The following is a 14447-nucleotide window of genomic DNA, read 5'->3' as shown; positions in this document are numbered from 1 at the left end:
AATGAAAGGGTGCTTAATGTATTAAAAAAAATAGAAAATAATTATGATGGGTTAATGTTTTTGGGCGGTTTTTTAGGCGGTTTCTGACAATGTCCTTTATTAAGTTAGAGAGCTAGAAATAATGAACCTGTGTGTAAGAGCATTTGTCATTTGTTTACAGTACTTTTTAATGATACAAGTTTATCACATCTGCTTATTGCCTGTGATTAACGATTAAAATTACGTTTATTTAGAAGTAAATTATGAAGAAAGGAAGTAATGAGTATGGAAGGAAGACTGAAAAAGAGACCTTTTTATTTAGTTGCTGAAATCAATTAAGTTTAAAGAACACACAATCATCACTCCTATCGAAAGTGAATGCCTTAATCAACGATAGGAGTAACATTGCCAGGTGTTTACTCTAGGCGTTTAGAGCGGTGTGGTGTAAGCAATAATTTGAGTTTTACTTTATGAATTTTATTACTATCGTAAAGACTTAAGTTATTGAAGTAGAGAGTTATTAATGTAAAGAATGACAGGCCTCATTCAAAAGATCATTATTCATCTGTTTACGGTACTTTTTAATGATACCTAGGTACTTACGCTTATCACACTTGCGTAGCTAATAAGACCTGTGATACTACATTGTGATAGAATAACGGTTATGCGTAAAAGCACGGTTTAGTTAACAACCTAGGTTCTGTAAGATTATTTAATTTGCGGAAAGAAACAAATTCGTGTAAAGGGTTTTTATTAATTAAAATGTAATTTATTATTTTTTAGAATAAAAACTAAACTGGTAAGGTGATATTAAGGTGTAAGTAACTAATTTAAGTACTCATTTCATTTTTACAAACTAGGTAGATTTGGATTAAGCTCAGTTCAGTTGGTCCAGTCGTAGTCGTTGAACTCACAGTAGAGTTGAATGACTCATGGGCGAGCGCGGGTTGCGGTTCGGGGCGTGGGGGCAGCGCTTGAGCGTGTGTGCGCGCGCTGGGGTGTGTAATGTATGATATAACTACATATCATATAATACTTAGAGGATATAACATCATATTTTATAAAATCATTTAGTACAATAATTATTTACTATAATAAACGAATAATATAATTTTAAAACGAATAATTTTAAGACAAATAACTATTAATTGATATAAAATGGTTTGATATAATGAATATTTTCTATAAAACTTACAATGTATAAAATTTAAAACAAATAACATTCAAATCATATAAAAATAAAGTGTCGATCAATCAAATGAGATAAAATTCTTTTCCTATAAAACTTAAATCACATAACAATAATAATTTTATATAAAGTTCAATTGTTATAATAAGCATTGCATGCAGCAAGCAAGCAAGCAAACAAGCAAGCTAGCAAACGAGCAAGCAAGCAAGCGAGCAAGCAAGCTAGCATGCAGGCAAGCAAGCTAGCAAGCAAGCAAGCTAGCAAGCAGGCAAGCAGGCAAGCAAGCAGGCAAGCAAGCAAGCAGGCAAGCAAGCAAGCAAACAAGCAAGCAAGCAAGCAGGCAAGCAAGCAAGCAGGCATGCAGCATGCAAATTTGACTAAAAACTTGAGACTTCTGTCACGGCTCCGGCACTGCGGGGCTCTGGCGGTCCCTCGCGTGCTAATCGTCACAGATGGCTTTCGCTCAACACCGCGTCTTCGGCTTGTTGGCCGGCTTCGCCGGCCAGCCTCAGCCGCGGCGCCTCGCTTCCAGCCACCTGCTCCTCAGCCCGCGGGCCGCCTCGCCCCTCCGTGCCTACGCGCTTCTAAATTACACTCTAGGGGTAGGGCAGACAAGACTACGTGGAGTCGGTTTTACGGCGATTCGTTTTTGTCACTAAAGTCATTTAAGTCAAGCTAAAGAAGAACATACTAAAAGTTATATCTATCAGAAATTATGTCAATTAAAGAGTATACCAAATAGTCGTTATAACAAATAATATTTATTTTATGTAATGGTTATATGAAATATTATTTCTATTAAACAAAATTACATCAAATGAGTCTTAGATTAAGTAAGGTTTATATCAAATGTCTTTATGCGTTTTGATTGGTATCTGAAATGACATTATTAGAAATGATTTATTATATGAAGTAAACATTATATGTTAAAAAATTATATCAAGTGTTATTATAACATACGTTTATTATACAATATGAACGTTATTGAAATGAATTTATATCATATAAACTTATTTAAACTGTCACGCACCCCGCGCGCTGATGTTCATTTCTTATTGTAAAGACAAAAGCCTTATTGTGACGAAAATACTCAAAATTTTAATAAGGTTTCTTAGAAAAAAAAATTTTAAACAACGAATTGAAATTGATAATGTAAAAATCTTGAAAAAAATATTCTGACTTTGACCTTCAATATCTCCTAAACCACAAGTTTCCCAGGTATGGTCCCAAAGAAAAAAATGATCCCCATGATGTGGAGAATAAGTAGTCTTCGGCTTCGGGATAGGTTTTTTTACACCCGTTATAAATTAAGTTTCAAGTACAAACTTACCTAGTAGACTCCTTGGGATAGTTAAAATAAGAAATATTTTTAGTCTTTCTATTATTATTCATGCACACAGTACAATGTACAACCATATTTACAACGCTTACAAAAATATTACTACGTTGTGAGAAACTCGAAAACAAAAACAAAACACGCACGACGTCCGAGCATCGCGTCACGCCTGCACGCCCTGAGATTGACCACTGGCTGATCTAGTTTGAAGCGGTTTCGGCTCATACGTGACAAGCGGCCAGTGGACACGCACACACACGCGTTGCATTTGTAGTGTGTACGGTACACAGTGTACCTATCACAGCGCATTCGTATGTAGCTTTGTCTCTGTTCCGTTTCTTTACTCATGTGGTAAGTGATTGAATAGATAAACTGAATTTTCAGAACACTAAACAGGCCGTAGGCCGCCTTTGATGAAACTTTTGGGGTTTGGGGACTATCTGACATTGACAGACAGTTGACAGCAGGACAAAACCAATGAGCTAATAATAACAGAATGAAGCAGTCCACTAGCGTGATCACTGATTTTATGGAAATTAATTTTCTATTTAATTTTTCACGAGAACCGTGCCGTGTTAAAACTTTGGTAACAGAAAATTATGAAAAACAACGATTACACTGCCATCTATCTACTGACATTGGCCGGTATGAGGTTACTGTGGCGCTAGTATCTTTGCCGTAGATGCAATGTAATTTAGTCTTTTTAATGCCTCATAGATGGTGTTGGCTGTCCTCAACAGCAGGCATTAAATTTGAAAAAAAAGGGAGAAATTGAGAGAATCGTCATCGTCATTCTGTGACGATCTTTCAGTTAGGTCGTTAGGTACTGTGTTCTACTTTCGTTATTTTTATTAATTCAAAACTTAACCCATAATAAGTACAGACTTACAGAGGCCAGCAAATCAAGGTACCATGTATGACATGTATCAGTACAAGCTGAGCTACACAACACAATATCCGTACAAACTAAGTTCAGGTTATACCATGTAGAACAGTGGTTCTTAACCTTTAAGTCATGAGGGACCATTTTACCAAATTTCTGTCTTGTCAGGGACCACTTTTTTTTTTTTCAAAATCCTATGAAAGATCGATTTCTCGCCCACTGTGCGCCGTTTGCGTTGTGTTGACTCGACTCATCACGTCACGTCACTTGTTTATTACGATGTCTTCGTGGACCACTTAGAATGCCTCCAGGGACCACCAGTTAAGAATCACTGATGTAGAATAATATTAAGTATTAGTAGAATTAAGTTTAACAGTAAACTGGTCACTTGATATGCTGCCCTCTGCAACAACTCAAAGAGCAAATGAAACTTACCTTGTGATGTAACTGATTCATGCTTTAGAGGCACACCTGCATATTCAAGACTAGATCTTGAAGTGTGTTCCTCATAAATAAAACGGTGCTTTAATTTTTGATGTGCCAAAGTTGCTAGATTTGCATTACCTGAAATAATATTCATTTGCAAAATCTTAAATTACGTAGGTACCTAAACTATCAAATCGTTAAAAAACTATGTATAACATTTTTAGCATTAGATTCAAGTACCAATTTAGTAGTAAACTTCTAAAATAATTTTATGAACTGTTGCCATCAAGTTTTATAACTTAGCATCTTTACGCCCTTACGAATAAAATGTTACACACTTGTTGAACACTGTTTTAAAGTGAAATTTTCCATACCAAACGTCACTTTAAAACACTGTTCAACAAGCATGTAATTTTTATTGGCAAAATACATTTTGCTACATTGTACTATAAGTACAACTTACAGAACTGCGCAAAAAATGGCAAACAAGTATGATAATAAAAAACATTGCAGATAGCACTATTTTAGTATCTACTAGAAAGTGTTTCTTATCATTTTCAATAACTATAGAGCTATCACCGTGACAGCCTTTATGTAATTTTATAGAATTAATCAGTGCCTATTCGAGGTTTCGTAAATGTTTACAACACTAATATAGTGCTAATCGTTAACACGAAATAGCATGTTCTAAAAAAGTGGTTCTTAACCTTTATGTCACGAGGGACCATTTTACCAAATTTCTGTCTTGTCAGGGACCACTTTTTTTTTCAAAATCCTATGAAAGGGGAGGTCGATTTCTCGCCCACTGTGCGCCATTTGCGTTGTGTTGACTCGACTCATCACGTCACGTCACGTCAGTTGTTTATTACGATGTCTTCGTGGACCACTTGGAATGCCTCCAGGGACCACCAGTGGTCCGCGAACCACCGGTTAAGAACCACTGTTTTAAAAGGTCTATTATTATGAGTATACGGCCGTGTGGTGACGGCAGAGTAGAATACATTTGTCACCAACCCCTACTCTTCCCGCGGGTGTCGTAAGAGGCGACTTAGGGACTACACATCAAACAGAGAACGGGCAGCAGCGCTCTCTGACAAACATAAATCTTTTAAACTGCGATCTCCAACCCGCCTGCCAAGCGTGGGGATTATGGCAAAACCCTCTACTATAGTGGCGGAGGCTCATAGTCCAGCAGTGGACTGTAAAGGGCTGTTGATGATGATGATGATTATTATGAGTAGTACCAGATTTTGCTACTCGGGTAGATTATCCATTTTTCCAACTCACCTAAAGAAACTGTGGATTTGTGGACTGTGACTTTGATACGCCGGCGATCTGCTAAGTAGTTATAAAGCTGTCGTTTTGTAGGCATTTGTAATCCAGAGTTTTTCTTCAAACACTCCATGATTTTGTTCGGTTTCAAATGAAGGTCCAAGAGATTATTTATTGCGGATTTAGTTTCGGCGCAAATACCATAACCGTAGTTTTTCTTAATAAAATCATGATCATGCTCGCATTCAGTGCGATAAAGTAGCACTGCTTTTGTATCAAACTTAAATAACATTAATATTGCTGCTGCACACTGTACTCCTTTACGTGGTACTTTGATGCACCTATAAAATCGTTTTTTTTCGTACAAAGTACTGTGTGTAGAACGCACTGCCCACGTTTTTTGTGCCCTCACGGATTCTTCAGCAGAACTAACACACGAAAATTTGTTTACCAATATCCACTTTTTAGATTCACCTCGCTTTTTTTTCGACAACGGACCTTCATTTTCCGATTCCTCAACAGAACAGTATAGAGGTTCTTCGTTTTCAATCTTACACGCCATGACTATTTAATACTTTCGAAAGAAAACTAAAATAAAACAATAGTTGCAATACGAGCGAGCGCACCAACAACAACAACCAAGAACAACAATAACAAATACACACAGATATGGATTAGAGTAGATACCAGTGGGTAGACACTTCTCATACAAAAACTAGTCTCTATATGTAGCAATTGATATACAACCTTATCCCTTAAGCAATAAAGTGCATTTTGGATTGATTTCAATATAGCAGGGGAACCCGCGGATCAATACCACCATACTAAAAATAATTGTTAGTGTCCTTAATGTTGGTAGTATTGTTAGTTTGACAATAATGAAAAAAAATGTCTGTCAATTGAGTTTGAGTTTTTAACCGGCGAATTGATTCGTGCGAAGTTATTTTCTCAGATTTGGTGCAATATTACTGTAAATAAACTTTTCTGTCGTTTACGTTGAGTTGATTAAGTTCCTCCGTATCGGGCGTGATAAAGTTTGCTGTTCAGTGTTTTGTTTTTTGTGAGATAGAGACTCTTTTAAATAAGCTGTGTTTCAACTTCTACAGAAGTTTAAACTCTTATTTACTTTTCTGTTTAATGGGTATGTTATCTACTTACTTGAAATATTAGATCTATTACAAATCTATTTTTCATTAAAAACAACCCTATGTGATGAAAATGTAAATGTACTTTCAAAACTGGTAAATGCATGAACCAGGGCATTGACACTGGTTGGAGAGAAATTATAGGCTTTGTTTAATTAATACCTATTTCATTTTAGGCTTCTACTGATAATGGAGAGTAGAAACAACAAGAAGTGCGTTATTTGTAATAAGAGGCGAAGTCGTGGTGGATCACCCTTACTTTTGAGTAGGTTTCCTCTGGATTCTGACCGGTAAGTTTCTAATAACACTCATTTATTACAAGATAATTTTAATGATTGTGTAAACTTAAAGGCTGGGATTAATATTTTTAATCATACAGTAAATAACCATAACCAATTTTTAATTTCAGTATTTTGTTTCGTACTCTGTAAATGCATTGCATAACAATACTAAAAGAAATTAGTTGATGAATAAATTTCAGTTTGTTATCCTTTTTCTTTTCTAATAGGTATTTCTTATTTCAGTTGTCGAATGTGGGTTAAAAATGCTGGCATAGAAGACTTAGCATATGTACCTATTGAAAAGTTACACCAACTTAAGTTTGTTTGTGGTGGGCACTTCACTCCTGAATCCTTCAATGCCAAAGGAACTCGGCTGAAGAACTCAGCTATTCCAACACTGGAATTGAGCAATCCCATCTTGCCAGATGAAGTTTTGACAGAGTTTCCTCTTCATGTAAAAGACTCCAATAAAGAAAACCTCAAGACAGGTATGATGATGACTTCAATTATTTTTTTTAAATGTAATTTACTATCTATCAATTTTTCTGAATTATTTAGATGTCTTAATTAATTTTCTTTGGTTTCCAAAACAAACCAACCGAATGCAATTTAACAAAGTTCTTTCTTTGTAAACACAAACATGTGTGTTGTATGCTTATCAATAAATAATATATAATTTTAATTATTAATTATATCTATACTTTGTTACAGTTCTTTATGATCATTCATATTGCATTCCAAAGAAGTCAAATCCAGTTGAACGAGGTATGTTTATCTAAAATTATACTAATAATATAAAAAGGAAATATTTAATTGTTTGTTTGTATTTGATCGGCTCCGTAACTCGAAGCCAAGATAGCCTAAAGTGCGGGTTAGAACCCCACAGCTTGAATATTGTAGTAAACCCACTCGTAACACAATTTAGCTTAGAATGAGGTGTTGAGTTAGAGGGACTTTAGTAATTTGTGTAATACAAATTCTTCAAAAAAACTACCGGACCAATTTGAAAAATTTTAGGCAATCTACATTAATTAGCCAGGTCAGCTAGTTTAATAATATTTTTAAGCTAGTAATTTTTAATGTGAGCAAGACATGTACTAGACTGATTGTACCCTAGTTGGGTAAGAACATGACATTTTATTACCCAATTCACATTTCATTTTCTGCTTTCAGTTCCCCTTACAACTACAACCAAACAACTAAATTCAACATGTTTGGGAGCTGTGGATATACCAGATTCTGGTATTTCTGCGAAAACAACTTTTGAACCTCTTCCTTCTACTTCCAATGCACCAGAACATATGACCTATAAACCAATTACTCATGGTAAGTGTACAAACTAATTATTTACCTTCTAAAATATGCCTTCCCTCAAACTAAAGAATGCCACCCTGGATGCGTTCTGCAGTCTGCAGTCAGGTCAAAATGAACTTATATGTACAACATTCTAGGTCTCTGTACATTTTATATTAATGCGATTTGACCGTGCGGATACGAACAAAGAACGCAAAGCACACGTGACTGATTGCCTTATCACGACCACTTACAGATTGTCTTGACATACCCGCAGACCGCATCCAGAATGCAGAACATTAAAACCTCTAAATTCCTTTAATTTAATATTATGTCATTGTTATTGAAGGTGGGCCCACGCTTCATATTTTATGAGAAGAGCTATCATTATCCTGTCTTTGAATTTTTTTAAAACTTGATAATGATTGATTGATTTGGAAATAATATGTTTCATAAAACAACTAAATAAATTTTAAACTAATTAGCATATTTACAATATTTCAGATGATAAAAACATTTGCCATCAAGATGCACAGGCAGAAATATTAGTCCACAGTTATAAAAGACCTAAGAAAAACATTGAAATGAAAGGTAAGATAAAACATACCTAATTTAAAAAACTAAGTAAAATTGCTGATTAATTAACCAATATTCAATTCAATTTGCTTTAATGTTGTTTTTTTACTAATGGAAATGTTTTTATTACAGACACTTCATCAACATTTACAATTAAAGAGAAGAGGCTTTGGCGACAGTTACAAAATGCAAAAAAAACAATAAGGAATATAGCGAAGTCAAGAGTGAATTTAGACAAGTTAGATTCGGAAGTGCTGACATCGTTAGTAAAGGATGTAGTGCAGAATAACAAAAAAAAGTCACAAGGAAAAAGGTGGACTATAGCCAACAAAATATATGCTTTGGCTATATTTAAACGGTCCCCTAAAGCATACCGCTATATGCAAAAGCTGTTTACGCTACCAAGCACTAAAACGCTCCAAAGGATTTTAAAAAATATACCAATGGAGCCTGGTATAAATAAAAATATAATTGATATGTTAGAGGCAAAAGCATCAAGTATGCCAAAGGAAAATAAATATTGCTCGTTAATATTTGACGAGATGGCGTTAAAGAAACGGATAATTTATAACGAAATTGCTGATAAAGTGGATGGCTACGTGGATTATGGAGAGGGCGAGAACATGGGACGAGAAAATAAAATTGCAGACCATGCGTTAGTGTTTATGATACAGGGTGCTAAACATAAATACAAACAATATATTGCGCACTATTTTGTGGAAGGCACAATATCAACAGCAAAACTGGCAAAAATTATATCGGACATCATCAAAAAATTAAAAGAAATCGGATTTGTGGTTCTAACAACAGTTTGTGATCAGGGATCTACAAATATAGGAGCTCTTAACATGTTAAAAAGAAACTGTGGACAAGGCATAGATAGCAACTTTTTCTCTGTAAATAATGACAAAATTTTTATAATCTATGACATCCCTCACTTGTTCAAATCATTACGAAACAATTTCTTTAAAAGTGGAAATATGTCTTTCGATGGAAAAATTGCACAATGGAGGCATTTGGTAGTTGCAGAAGAACACAACAGAAATTTTTTAAATTTTAAAAAACTGAATAGTACCATTGTAAATCCAACATTCAAAACTAAGATGAGGGTGAAGTATGCTGCGCATGCTCTGAGTAATACCGTGGCAGCTATTTTAAAAATGATGGCATGGAAAGAAGTTTCTGATTGCAATGATACAGCATTTGTGATTGAACAGTTAGATAAACTATTTGATTGTACAAATGGTCCATCATCTTTAAATGACGTAAAGAAAGGGATCCGGGAAAATGTTTCCACATCAAGTAATCACATTGAGTCTTGGACCTTTTATACTGATAAGTTAAAAACCATAAAATTTATAACAGCAGAAAACACGATACTAAAAAATGTTAAATGCGTAAAGGGATATCAAATATCTATCAAATCCTTAAACGATATTTGGGAAAAGTTAAAGAATGAAGGGTTTAAATATATGAACCTTAGACAGTTTAACCAAGACTCTCTGGAAAACTTATTTGGAATCATTAGGCAACACAGTGTAACCAATAGAAATCCCACTATCACGCACTTTACTGCAGCGCTTAAAACAAGCATGGTTACTGGGCTGAAAGTGCCTCATAGCAGAAGTGCTAATTGTGAAGCAGACAACAATAAACATATGCTGGAATATAAAGACATTTTAAAAACTAATTTAAAAGCAACAGAAATAAAAATTAATGTTCAAGATTCCACAGACACTGAATTTTATCCTGTGTTGTCTATCCCGGACCCTGAAAACTTAGAACAGCCCATTGAAAATTTGTGTAGCCTTGAAAACCAACCAGTAGTATATGTAAGCGGGTATTTAGCTGCCAAACTATTACAGAACAGTTCTTGTTTAATTTGTGAAGAGTGTTTGAGCGTGAAAACTCCTGTTGACAATGATTTGTATGCATATATATCTCTTCGCGAATGGTGGCATGATAAAAAAAGTCTCGTTTATCCAACAATTCAATTATGTACCACCTTAAATGAAGCTAAACAATTTTATCATGACCATATTGCCGACCAGATATATATGGAAAATGTTGGAAAATTCATTTTCTTAATGTTGAGTACAAATTGTAATTTTAGTTGGTTTAAATGTCAACAACATAATAAAGAAATTTATGATAAGATGTTTAAAATATTAAGTTATCTTTTTCTAAGAAAAAGTTGTAAAATTATTAATGACAGCTTCATAAAAAGTGAAAACAATTTTGCTGACAAAAGTAAAAAAGCACAGCAACAAAGCATTGAAAAGTAATCTTGAGGCTGAGGTTCGATCAGCTGATAAGAAAGATGTTTATAAATAAAAATCCTATTTTTTCTTAGAAAAAGTTGTGAAAATAAAAGTTTACAAAATTATCATTTCTGTACTTTGTTATAATATTCAATAATTCCTCATGCCTACAACTGCTATGTCATGTTCAATACTTATTGTAATATACCTATTTTATTTCGAAATAAATAATTTACGTTACAAAACTTCGTTTTACTTACACATAGTATAAAATAAAAATAGCATTAAAATATTGAAAGTTCCTATACTAGATATCGATATGCAATTACAACCCTAGCAAAGTATCGATAATCGATAAGTTATTACGAACGTCACTAATACTGTCAGAAAATAATGCATTATGTTGGTAGCTCCGCCTGTAGTTTGTGCGGTTGGTAAAGATTTGCGGGTCGTTCTCTAAAATGCATATGTGTGCGTGAGCTCAAAAAATATCTATGGAGTGCCGTCTCTTACTCTTTTATGCTCTTTGGTAGATACAGCAAGTTGCTCGTCAAAGCGTGCCATTCCGATATGTCCAAATGGACATACATGGTCGAGTGATGTTCACGTTGTTAATTGTAATCCGATTACAACAATCGGTTACGATGATTTTACGAGGACAGTAGTACGAACACGGTAGAAAGAAGAAATTATTAACGGATTGAGAATTGTAATTAACAGCACAAGTAACAAATAATATAATTAGAATAAAGTAGCAGTAGAAGAAGTATAAAGTAGCATTGTTTTTAATACAGGAAATAAAAAATATCGGAAATAGTTATCAGAGAAATAATGATAAAATCACAAAATTTTAACACCAATCCTTCACTATCCAAATGTCACATTATCAATAAGGTTTTGAATTATTTTATTAATAGCAATATTTTTAATTCCTTTAAAAAACATTAGTTTGATCAACCGCCCACAGAAAATCATTTAAATTAAGTCGTTTAGAAATATCTTCAAAACTAGGTACCTGACTTAGCTTTATGAAACTAAACGTATTGGCAAAACTACGCATTTTTACATTTATTAAAAATTAAAAGCTTGAGTTAGTCCTTATTTTATGAAACTAGGTCAGGTACTAGGATATTTTAAAAAGTATGAAATTAAGTATGAATTACTAGTACTATTTAACATAATGGAATAACGATCACTACTTTGATATACGCACAATAAAAATATGATTTGCAAATTAATAAGAAAATTTATAATATATGTAATGGCGGAGTTACATTAATAAACATAAAAACGATAGCTCGTTCGCACGCGTCGAGGCGATGGGCGCGACTGGTCAATAAGGTCGAGTTCCGCGGATCACAAAGCGCGGCGGCCGTTGAAAAGAGCGCGCCGGGTGAGCGCGCGAACCCGCGAAACTCAAGCCCGCCAAAATGCGAATCCGAGCGTCAGAGCACAGATAATACAATACTAGTGTTTGGAGGGCCGTTACATACTCCCCCTCTAGTTCGAACACAGCGTCCTCGCGTTCGGACTAGGACTATACCTGCGTGGGCGTCCGCGCCTACGCTTCTCCCTAACAGGGGCCTCTACGTCACCGATGAATGGGCTTAGGTTGGATGCGTGGTAGCGACCTATAAGTTCGCTGTTCCTAATCCCCTCCAGCAGGTAAGTCGTAGGACTAACAACCTCGCGAATGCGATAGGGTCCATCCCTGCGGGGTATGAACTTGGCGGTCTGGCCAGGTGCGGCGTCGTTGGGCCCTTGGGTCTTTAACAAAACAAGGTCACTCACCTTATAATCCGGGGGTGCGCGCCTACCTTCGTCTGCGCACGCCTTCTGGGTGGCCTGCGCGCGCTCGTGCACGTCGCGGGCCTCCAGCAGCGCGGTGGACAGCTTCCGCAGGTAGGGTGTGATGCTCGCCACGAAGTTGTCGCTCTCCGCGATGGCCTTCATATCGGCCACCGCGTCAGACGGGGCTCGCAGCTCTCTCCCGAAGGTGAGGTAAGCTGGTGAATGTCCAGTACTCGCCGTTACAGCGGAATTCATCGCGAACCTGATGGCAGCAAGGTGGGCATCCCACGATGTGTGGTCCTTCCCTACGAGTATCGCCAGTTGGGGCTTCAGGTCGCGGTTCTTGCGTTCGACGGGGTTCGCTTCCGGGTGGTACAGCGGCGTCAGCGACTGTTTGATACCCATCACGTGACAAGCCTGCTGCATTACTTCACCAACGAACTGCACTCCGTTGTCGCTGATCATCCGTCGGGGAACTCCGTACCTCAGGAACACTTCTGCGACGAGGACCTCAGCGCACTCGGCGCTAGTGGCGCTCTCCAGGGCAAAGAGCTCAACCCAACGGCTGCAAACGTCTTCAATTATCAAAATCCAGCGGTTTCCCTTCGCGGTCTTCGGTAAGGGTCCGAATAAGTCCACAGAGACGACTTCAAATCTCCGGGTTGAAGCAGGGGTCTGGAGTAGTCCGGCCGGCTTCCTGTTGTCTGCCTTGTAACGCTGACATGCAACGCACCGTTTGATGTACTCGGTAACAAAGGCTCTCATGCCTGGCCAGAAGTAACGGCTCCGGATGCGTTGCAGAGTGCGATCGATGCCGAAGTGTCCTGCGGTTGGAGCGTCGTGTAACTCGGCGAGTATCTGCTCTCTCTCGTGCTGTGGAACTACGAGACACGTGCAATCTTCATCGTCAGACTCAGGTAAGCATCTATACAGTATACCGTCGGATATCAGGTATCCTCGGTTCGACCAGTTCCTCCCCCTGAATGGATCGTCGATCTCTTCCAGGTCTTCGATTATCTTCTTCAGCTCGGGGTCCTTCAGCTGGTTTTCACGCACGTCAGCTGGTGTCCTGTGCGGTACGTCGACGGTCACCAAGCATACTTCGCATCCACCTGGGTTTTCTTCGCAACAGGCGGGGCGGCTCAGTGCGTCGGCTATGACGTTAACCTTCCCGGGCGTATACTGGATCTGCAAGTTATACGCCTGGAGCGTCAGCGCCCACCTCGCCAGGCGGCCGCTGGGTGATTTTAAGCTCATCAACCAGCGCAGGGGTTGATGGTCGGTCTTCACGACGACTTCCGATCCCTCGATGTAGCCTCTAAATTTGGTCACCGCCCAGACGACGGCAAGGGCTTCTCGCTCGGTGGTCGTGTAGTTTCGTTCTGCAGGTCCTAGGAGACGGCTGGCGTATTCTACAGGCCTCTCGTCGGGGCCCTCCCCCTGCATCAGAGCGGCTCCGAGGCAGTATCCGCTGCTATCCGTCCTCAGGGTAAAAGGCTTCGTCTCGTCCGCCTGGCGCAGTATCGGCGCGGTGACGAGGAGCTCCTTGATCTTGTTGAATGCAGCTTGCTGTTCTTCATTCCACACCCAGGTGCTGTTCTTCTTGAGGAGGTCAGTCAACGGCTTAGCAACAGCAGCGTAGTCTGGTATAAACCGCCGGAACCAGCTGGATGTGGCCAGGAAACCCTTCAGCTGTCTTTCATTCTTCGGGGCAGGCATGTCTGCGATCGCTGACGTCTTCTCCGGGTCGGCCCGTAGGCCTCCAGGCACGATGATATGGCCCAGGAACTTGACAGAGTCTCGGGCGAAGCAGCTTTTCTTTCTGTTTACGCTCAAGTTGAACTTCTCTAACCTGTCGAGTACTGCTTCAAGGTCTTCTAGGTGCCCAAGGAACGATTCTGATAATACAATTATATCGTCGAGATACGCTAGGACGTTTACAGGCCTCCTTTTCTGCAGAGCAGCGGTGACTCCTCCTCTGTCCTTTGGCTCAGCATTATCTCCGTTAACGAACA

General features: G+C 38.0%; 1 protein-coding gene and 1 long non-coding RNA gene across 3 annotated transcripts in view; one reads left to right on the top strand and one right to left on the bottom strand.

The window, feature by feature from the left end:
• The window catches only part of LOC135084284 (uncharacterized), a 38196-nt gene extending 32456 nt beyond the window's left edge, over nucleotides 1-5740 (bottom strand). For both annotated transcript variants that reach the window (XM_063979073.1, XM_063979074.1), the window contains exons 1-2: nucleotides 5101-5740; nucleotides 3823-3951 (exon numbers count right to left, since the gene is read on the bottom strand). In XM_063979073.1, coding sequence (XP_063835143.1) covers nucleotides 3823-3951; nucleotides 5101-5647 — 676 coding nt within the window. In that variant the 5' untranslated portion in view covers nucleotides 5648-5740. The remainder of the gene's footprint in view (nucleotides 1-3822; nucleotides 3952-5100) is intronic.
• Nucleotides 5741-5774: 34 nt separating this feature from the next.
• Nucleotides 5775-10696, top strand: LOC135084286 (uncharacterized). The gene is made up of 6 exons (XR_010259803.1): nucleotides 5775-6520; nucleotides 6755-6999; nucleotides 7223-7276; nucleotides 7685-7837; nucleotides 8309-8395; nucleotides 8513-10696. It is a non-coding gene; the product is annotated as an uncharacterized LOC135084286 (long non-coding RNA).
• The last annotated feature ends 3751 nt before the right edge of the window (nucleotides 10697-14447 follow it).

Source organism: Ostrinia nubilalis, chromosome 25 (genome assembly GCF_963855985.1).
Source record: "Ostrinia nubilalis chromosome 25, ilOstNubi1.1, whole genome shotgun sequence".
Lineage (NCBI taxonomy): Eukaryota > Metazoa > Arthropoda > Insecta > Lepidoptera > Crambidae > Ostrinia > Ostrinia nubilalis.
This window is presented reverse-complemented; position numbering and strand designations above follow the sequence as displayed.